The 9,252-nt window shown below is 41.0% G+C and overlaps 2 protein-coding genes across 2 annotated transcripts in view; one reads left to right on the top strand and one right to left on the bottom strand.

The window, feature by feature from the left end:
* The window catches only part of LOC105559591 (proto-oncogene tyrosine-protein kinase receptor Ret), a 78,286-nt gene extending 74,560 nt beyond the window's left edge, over positions 1-3,726 (top strand). The window contains exons 15-17 of the mRNA XM_012008001.1: positions 250-451; positions 1,489-1,667; positions 1,899-3,726. Coding sequence (XP_011863391.1) covers positions 250-451; positions 1,489-1,667; positions 1,899-2,293 — 776 coding nt within the window. The 3' untranslated portion in view covers positions 2,294-3,726. The remainder of the gene's footprint in view (positions 1-249; positions 452-1,488; positions 1,668-1,898) is intronic.
* Positions 3,727-4,622: 896 nt separating this feature from the next.
* LOC105559583 overlaps positions 4,623-9,252 on the bottom strand; it is a 9,675-nt gene continuing 5,045 nt past the window's right edge. Inside the window, exons 5-9 of the mRNA XM_012007989.1 lie at positions 7,917-8,225; positions 6,744-6,848; positions 6,506-6,663; positions 5,375-5,777; positions 4,623-4,958 (exon numbers count right to left, since the gene is read on the bottom strand). Coding sequence (XP_011863379.1) covers positions 4,732-4,958; positions 5,375-5,777; positions 6,506-6,663; positions 6,744-6,848; positions 7,917-8,225 — 1,202 coding nt within the window. The 3' untranslated portion in view covers positions 4,623-4,731. The remainder of the gene's footprint in view (positions 4,959-5,374; positions 5,778-6,505; positions 6,664-6,743; positions 6,849-7,916; positions 8,226-9,252) is intronic.

Genomic DNA, 9,252 nt, shown 5'->3' with positions numbered 1-9,252 from the left:
AAATTATAATCTTCTCGCGATGATAAATCTAGGCTAGACAAAAAAACGTAATTCAGCATTGAAAAGTGCAATATTGCGAGGTGCGAACAATATTTTAGCAAGCTTAATACTAACGATCCTCATTCAACCACGACGGGGTAATCCGCTCGTAACTCTCTCGGCGGATTCGCGGGAAAAACGCCTTTAATGACTCGCACGGGCCCGACTGTTACTTGGCGTTATCCAAGGTTTTACGGTTTGCGCCTGCAGTGCCCGTAAAATGGATGGCGCCGGAATCCCTGGCTGACCATGTGTACACCAGCAAATCGGACGTTTGGAGCTTCGGCGTGCTCCTGTGGGAATTGGTCACGTTAGGAGCTTCCCCGTACCCTGGAGTGGACGTGCATAATCTCTACAATCTGCTGAAGGCCGGCTATCGCATGGAGAAGCCGTCTAATTGCTCGCTACAGTTGTAAGTGCTTTACTAACGACTTAGAGCGTCTAACATTCATTAGTCTCGAGGATCATCGATCTTAAACCTGTTTTAGAAATTTAGTTCTGCCTATTAAATAATATCCGCGCTACTTGTGGCTGTCTTACATAAAAATTGCTTCAACGTAACGATTATTGTTTTTCTTGGCGGTTGCTTTGTACATGAAAGTTATTCTTTATTAATATCTTGTTTCGCACTCTTCCCCTTTCTCTCCTTCTTCCTACATTCTCCTTCTTCCTTATTATCTTAGAAAATTATCATTTACGTTCTTGACAACTAAGCTTTTTCCGTGTTCTAATAGAAAGTTAAGTCGGCTGACTAACCAACGCTGATAAGATCAAAGGACCTAGGACTGTGTGTAACCATTATGTGATATTCATAATTATGAGGGACTCGTGCGTAATTATCACAGGGAGTTCGTGATTACAGTAGCGTGACTTCGTATCATATGTGAAATATTCATCTTCTTTGAAGATTAGATCACTGTAAAGTCAACCTCGGTACATGTGCTGCGTGCACGCATATTAAATTAATGACATAGTGCTAAAACTGTGATACGAAGCTATTTTGCTCAGTTAAAGAAAAATTTGAATAAAAACTTTTCAGGGCTGGAAGTCACGAAGCCTCTTCCCACCTTGAAAAGTCCTCTCTCGAGAGAGAGAGAGAATTTTCTAGTTGAACTTTTTTTTTAACCGAGCGAAATAACGCCGCTGCACTCCGATAGTAATAAACAAGAACGACCGAACCTTCGAACGTGACGTGCACACGCGGCCTTTTCAATTAAACTATTGCCAAAGCTTACACGCCTTTGGAAAAACGTTGGACGAGTGCCTGTAGTTAAAATAAAGTAGGTTAACTATTTCAGCACGCGTCGTAAAGCTCATCGTAAAAGTACATTCTCTCTATCGTGCAAACGGAAGACGAAAGTCATTTCCTATCTTTTACAACTTCTCACGAAACATCTTCGGTACGATTGTAGATAGCACGAGTGATATATCACGTCATATTGTTTTCAGATACAAGCTGATGGTATCCTGCTGGCATCAGGAACCTGGCATGCGACCGTCGTTCAAGGAACTGACCAGCCATTGGGAGCGTATGCTGGAGGATGGTGTCGAGTATCTTGATCTTAATCCACGAACCGTCCATAATCAAGCTTACTTTGCGTCTCTGCCGGCTTTGGACAACGCGAGTGGTAATTCAAATTAATCTATTCGAAATATTATCGTCTATAAATAAATTCATGTTCCAATATTTTCTTTAGAACTTTGAGACGGTCAATTTTAATTATATTATGTATTAATGCGAAGAACAAACTGTAAAAATTTGAAACACTTCTCACGCAAACGATTTTACGAAATAACTACCTTAACGACTACAAATAGTAGATACGCGAGTCTTAAAGTTGTCGTGAAATCTTTTGCAGGTTCTGGTAACGATCAGGTGGACAACGGGACTTTAAGGACAGACACCGTCAACTACCTCGGCCGGATATCTTCTGAGCCCGTCACTAAGTGCGACAAGGTGGACAAATTGCAGGCGCTGTGGCAGCCATCCATAGCGTCCTTCCCCGAGGAATCCATGAAGTCGCCCTACGTGAACGAGCGACCTGCGAGCTTTAACGCCAATCATTACGAGAGCCCGATAAAGCTGAGGAACACCAGCGTAACCAGCAACAGCGAAAACGACTTGAAAACACCTCCGAACGAACGTCCTCAGTCCTACATCGATATGCAGGGGAAGAAACCGGCGGAAACGGAGGATCTCTTGGTATTTGGGAGCATGGACGACGACAAGAACGACAATAACGTGACGAATTGATCGACGTAATCTCACGTTGGACATTTGACAAATGAGAAAAATTCAAAATGGAAAACGCATGAGTTTTCCGAGTCTCGACGAGCCTTCGTAGTCTTGGGGCGAGTACGCGGCGGAAAGAAAGTAAAGGTAGCTAATTGAGGGAGCAATTGTTGATCGCGAATTACGCGAGAAAGAGAGGAATATTTATTTAACGAGGAAGTGTGAGAGAGAATTGTGTGCGAGCGATTGGAAGCGAATGATTCGCATGGGATGAAATGGAACTGCGCGAAATGACGATGGCGCTGGATGAATGAAAATTTGTAAAAGCAAATATTATAACGCCGTCAGGTAAGTCGCGATTTTAATTGTGTCGCGGGAAGAATTCCTGAAAGAATTCTTAATCGAATGGAACGCTCTGTAGGAAGTTAGGGATAAACTATATCGCGCGGTTGCTATACCAAGTATAAATTAATAATTAATTTGCCGTGTTTTTATGTACTTAAAGTCGTACGGCTGTATGTTGATCACCACTGATAAGACCGCTTTTAATACTATTGATAATAATAGTTGCGCATTATAATCATTCGTGCGATTTCTCGAAAAAGATCATCGTACTCTTTCAGCATTTGAAAATCTTCTGTACGTTACACCACGCAACTGTGATGAGGTTTGAGGATCGTTGCTCACTGAGAACGCCAGGCTTTCCAAACTAAAGACGACAAGTTATTTTCTAGTTGTCGTTAGCAATTTCTGTTAAACAATGCGAGCTTCAATGGTGCAAATAGGCGAGGAAACATCTCCACGTTTAATTTAAAACGTTTCACCCGAGGCGTAATTTACCAGCGTCGTTAATCGTTTTAAACCTGAGAGGCTGCAGATTTGGTCTTCCATCAAATCTTTTTTGATAGATAGATCCGTTTGTGAAGTTGTACGGCACCTTATTCAACTTAACTTCGTCACGCTTCCTTTCGAAAGGAGATACTTTCTATTGTCGCACTAGCTTTCGTGGCTTTCGTGTGTCCGACGCAACGAAGCAGCAGATCGCACGCAGATCGAAGTGATAACCGACCGAAGCATAAGGGTAGTATTTTCTACGAGACTCGTGTGCGGGCTCCGGTTAGCGCGACGTCATATCCGAAGAAGACTGTGTTTTGCCGTACCTCATTGGGAACGGAAAATCGTCCCTTTTGTATTTACGTATAAGATGCAACATTCCACCCACGATTAGCCTAGTTACTTCTCGTACAGATTTTATATCACGACTGCGTATAATTTCGACTAGTACACGTTCACGGGCTACACGTTTCGATGTTTCCCTGTTTCCTTTTTAAACTCTCCGGGGCGTTGACGACAACGATGTGGGGCACGCACGTTACAAGCCGTTAATATTGTGCCATCTTATTTTCTTGTAACTAATATATCACAAGAACATATAAAAGGCGCTTCAAAATGGAGCATTTTCTCATGTTGCTCTTACTACCTGATGCTGAACTCTTCCCCCAATGCGCTTGCCCTCCTGTTGCAACGGTGATCTTCTCGAAGTTGAAGAAACGTTGAAGGGGGATAATAAAAAATTGACAAGGAGAGGAAAGGAGATTTCCCATATTGTGACTACACCGATAAAAATAATATTTTTTAAACTAAGTAAATAGATCTACTTAAAATTATTTGTTTATACTGAAGTAAATATTTATTCTATTTAAAGAAAAATATCAAATTTCAAGTAAATCTATGTGTTATGTTAAGTAAATTAATTTAAATCATTACATTTTCTACATTCAAATAAAGATTTTATGAGATATAGAATACTATTTATTAAATTAAATAATTGTTCTTGTTAAATAAGAAATCCAATTAAAACAATGCATGTTTTAATTTGTTTATTATTTTTTAATTTAAGTTAATAAGCTATTAGGAGCCACCTTGAGTAAAGTAATATTTTTTTTGGATTTTAGATATTGGTTTAGATTGGTATAGATTTAAGATATTTTTTTATCAGTGTAGGCATTGCGTAATTTTTAATGTTTCTGTTTTATATTTTTGATGAATTTGACATAAATCACGGTGTGATGCTTGTACATAATCTTGTCATGTAAATAGGACGTGCCAATTAATAGTCGGACTGGGTCTTTTTGCCTAATAATACTCGTGAATTTATGTATTCTTTGCTTAGCGAACTATACGGCGTTATTTTCGGACGCAGTCATAAGCTGAAGCTAGAATAATGCAATCATTTTAATCAAAATACTAATCAATTTAGTAAGAAATTTTGTCATCAAAATACAATATAATTATATATGCGCGTCGAGTTTCGGGAGATGCAAAAGCGTTGAAAAGACGAGTCGACGAAACGTATGGAAAATTATTCTTTTATTCTAGTCAACTGTAGTCGCATACAAAATCGATAAGAAAATGATAAGAAAATAATCTACGGACTATTCATACACATATCAAAAAAATCACAAGTTTAACTTATCTATGCGAAACTCGCAGTCGTTCCTCGCGGAATTAGTGACAAAGGATCTCTCCTCGTCAATCTCACCAAGTAGATTCAGTTCGTCGATACGTGTCACGAAAGACTGAGGTATGACGTCGCTGTCCGGCGTGTCGGGCCTACGGACCTCGATGGGTCGATCGACCTCGCAATTTGCAGTCTCTTGTACGACGATCGGTGGTAATAAGTCGTCTAAAGAAAATTCAGAACGACGTAAAATTCCTGATACAAATAGAGGAAAGTCTCCTATCATGAGATAGGCTCCTAATACGAGACAGCGGGGATTTCCGTTAAATCAGGCATCTGTTCATTTCATTATGAATTCATTGTCCTTGGAGTGAAATCTGTTTAGTGAAAAATCCATTGTTACATCGAAAAGAAATTTTGTGATTGAATTTGGATGTTGAACACCTTCTATCTCGTATTAGAAGCCAACTTCATGACAGAAGACATTCCTCTAGTAGTAAAATAACAGCGCTATCGAGCCAAGGAAAAAATAAAATACAGAAGAATCAGTCACGTCTGATGTAGAAATCGAAAGAGAAACAAAGCGATAGCAAAGTGTTGCTACGGTAACTAACTCGAGTGTCGATTACGATAACGCTCACCGGTCTCCTTGGTGTTCTTTGTCGCATTGGCGGCATCGTCCTCGAATATCTTCGCCGTAGCGAACTTGATGCTTTCCAGCAACTCCTGGTCCGACGACGGGAAGAATCGCAAGCAGACGATACCGTGGATCGTCTTCACGAGCCTCGTCAGGTCCTCCGGTATACAAAACTTCTTGAAGAGTCGCGCCTCCTCCGGTATATCGTCCGACTTGCAGTACGGCAGGTGTACCGCGTAATACCTCTTGTTTCTCCGCGGATAATTCTCCTTCAGCAATCGCAACAGGTGGTTGTCTACGTTTCGATAAATGATCGTCGCGTCGGATTTCACGGACGTCGGCGGGGACGTCACGACCAGCACAACGTCCGCAGTTTGAAACGCGGTATTGCACCAGAGCCCCGGGTCCTGCGATCACGTCACATAATTATCCCGCTGAACTGCCGCTGGGCTGTCACGTCCGTGAAAAATTCACGCATTATAAACCCTTCATGACCGAATTTTTTTTTCCATTTTTTAATGGAACGATCTAGCATCCCGAGGAACCAAAGAAGCCAAGAAATGTAAAATTATAAACAACACGTATGTCCAAAAGATGACTTAAGGACGTTTTAAAGATGTCTTTTAGGCCCGGTTCTTCATTTTCTGGTTAATTGTTAACCAGAGGTTAGTCAACTATCTATCTTTTTCTATATTATTATCTGAGAAGAGACAGGTAGTCGACTAACTTCTGGTTAACGTTTAACCAGAAAATGAAAACCCGGGCCTTGGACATGCGTGCTGTATGGCTGTATGTCCCAGTAGTCATGAAAGGTTAAATAAATCATTTAAACTCGTACACGGAGAGATTTATCTCTTAAAAATTATGTAATTGGACAGCACGACGGAATTTTATGAGAGTTTTTTGACCATACATTTTACTAGTAATTATATTTAATATACATTTCACTAGTAAAATGTATGGTAGTATTTCAAAAGACTTTCATAAAGTTGTTGAAAATGCCATGTCGTTCCACGATTACATGATTTTCGAGGTAAATTTTAAGAGAAAATTCTCTCCCCGTGCATTGTGCATCTTTATTCCTGTTGAAAGGAATTGCTGTGCCATTACATCGTCGATTTATTTCATCACTCACTTTGCTGGTGGTCTCTGCGATGTCGAACATATCGATCATGGCATTGATATTGCAGTATCGTAAGAACTTTGCTAACTGCGCCATCACGTTCACGTGCGACGGATGCGTCGGCGAGTACACCAGCAAGCAGTTCGGCCTTATCGCCATTTTCTTTAAAACTGTATTAAGAAAAAAGAAAGAAAGATGATTTGTCGAAGCAAAGTCGAGGAGAGAAAAGAGGAATTGATAAAATTCTCACCCCTCTTTCTGTACAGCTTAAACGCTTGGTACAGCGCGTACAATATTACAGGCGGTATCCATATCAAGCTGATTATCATAATCAGCAGTCGATCAGACGCGTGTTCTGCAAGAATACGTAATTAGTAGCGTTGGAGGGAAGAGCCCTGGAATCGAGAGAAAGAGCAAGCGAAGAGGAGGCAAGGGTGAGAACAAGATCGGCCCCAGTTTTTTTTTTCGCATTCGATTTTGGCCACTTGTGTGTGGCCGCAGAAAAATGTGCACCGCTTAGTGAACAAATGAACGAAAAGATCCGAGCTCAAATCGACGAACGTCACTGGTTTTTTTTCGGAATTTTTCGAAGGGAAGTGGTAACCACCGAGAGTATCCTGCCACACACATCCTTTTAGGGGTACAGTCCTCCAGATTGAAGGTTTCCTTCGGCAAGGTTAGCAGCCTACCTAAGATGAAGTAAAACCAAATGCTCAAAGTACCAGTTCGTTCTGGTATAAACCTGGTACAGAACGAACTGGATAAAACAGGCTTTTAAGCCTAATACACGAGGAAGAAGAAGATCTTGGTCACAAAGTAGGTACCAAACGAAAGGTCTCGTCACGATGATCGCAGATATGTCAGTCTCAGAGTGTACCTATTTAACGTTCCAGAGATATCGGGCTCCAAAACTTCCAGAACCAACAGATGGCGACAAACAAAAAGACATTTCTTCTGCCACTGACATGTACTGAATCGCTTTACCAAAATAATGTACATACAACCAGGTACCGAAGGCTTTTGGCCAAGTAGATGCACTGTCTGATGGATCCGAGTTGGATTCGATTAAAAGGTTTCCCAATGGTCGATGCTAATGACATCGTCCTGCGTTTTCTATGAACCTAAAATAAAAAAGTTTTAGGTGGATTAAGTGAATATTATCCGGGGCTCTTTTATTTTCTACAATCTAATCAATAGCTTCGGTCAAAAGCGTTCACAACGCCATTTTTCGGCGCCGGAACCTTTGGAGCCCGATTTCTCTGGAACGTTAAATAGGTACATTCTGAAACTGACATATCTGTAATCAGCTCGACGAGACCTTTCGTGTGGTACCTACTTCGAGACCAAAATCGAATGCGAGAAAAATGGGGCCCATTTGTCTACGGACACTTGTTCTCACTCTTTCGAGGTGAATCGCATTTACTTATGTATATATAGGGCGACGTGCTGTTCGCGCACCCGTCCTCGCCGCACTCGGGGTGCACGGCCGCGACTTTGACGTAGTAGACGCCGTCCGGTGCCGAGAAGTTGTGCCGCACGTGGCCGCGGTCGTCGCCCGCGCGAACCACCACGGTGGTGATCGTCGACTTGGTGTCGTTGCTGATCAGCCACGCCCTGTACTCCGTCACGTTGTACGCCGACGGGAGCGCCTGTATGTACAACGCTGCGTTCGACGGGTCCGACACGTCGACGTACACGAAGGGCGTGAACGACCCGACCTGGACGCCATCCTCTGGAAGAGATGAGCGAGTAGAGAATTGAATGCAAAGCCGCGAGATGGGAACCTGGGTACCTGTCATGGAGATGATTCGGAATTGTTCGATCATTTCCTACGCGGAGAGAAATTTATCCTGAAAATCGTGCTCTCTAAAAGTCAATCATTGGATTATTACTGAAAACAGTGAATAGTCACTAATTCACAGTTACAAGTAACTACTGAAAATCGCAGTGAATCAGTGAGTATTTACTGTTTTCAGTGACAATCCACTGCCCAGATAGCACGAGACACTCCTATGAACATTTTAAGAATATTCTTCGAGAATACTTGGAATATTGCGTAGGCTATTCTTATACAGGGTGTTATGTAATACCCGCATCAACGCTTCCCTAGCGAAAAAATTTCTATAAATAACTACAAAAAATTGACTTGGAATAGAAATTTGTAGAAATTTTTATATCTTCGTTGAAACATTTATTTTTTTGTAAAAATATCTACAAAATAGTACCACAAATTACAATGTTCTCAAATCAAGAAATTATTGTGAGTAATATTTCATGAAAATGTACAATTTTGTAAAAATTAGTACAAAATTTTACTGGTTTTAAAAATTTGTGAAACAACAAAATCTTAAAGAATTAAAACATCTGCTTACTTGTAGAATATTACAGAAATTAACAAAAGTGTTCCAATTCTAGCATTTTCATATTGATTTTCATAACACTTTTTAAATTTACGTAGAATTTTATAGATTCTGGCAGTTATATTTAATTTTCTTGTAGAATTTTGTAGAATTATTTCCGGCAGGATTATTGTCGGATAGAGTGGACTAAGTCGAAAAGTCCTGTACCACTTTGCAGGTTTTGCAATAGTTAACGAGTTATTAATTATTAAAAATCGCTGTCTTAGGCCGGCCCACTGCCCAATTGAAACGTGCGGCGAGATCGATCGATCGTTACAACTCTCTGCGCGCCTAGTAACGATCGATCGATCTCGCCGCACGTATGAATTGGGCAGTGGACCGGCCTAAGACAGCGATTTT

Source organism: Vollenhovia emeryi, unplaced genomic scaffold (genome assembly GCF_000949405.1).
Source record: "Vollenhovia emeryi isolate VEMERY1.0 unplaced genomic scaffold, V.emery_V1.0 DF939263.1, whole genome shotgun sequence".
In the NCBI taxonomy this organism is placed as follows: Eukaryota; Metazoa; Arthropoda; class Insecta; order Hymenoptera; family Formicidae; genus Vollenhovia; species Vollenhovia emeryi.
Note: the sequence above shows the minus strand (reverse complement) of the source record. Positions and strands in the feature narration are given on the sequence as shown.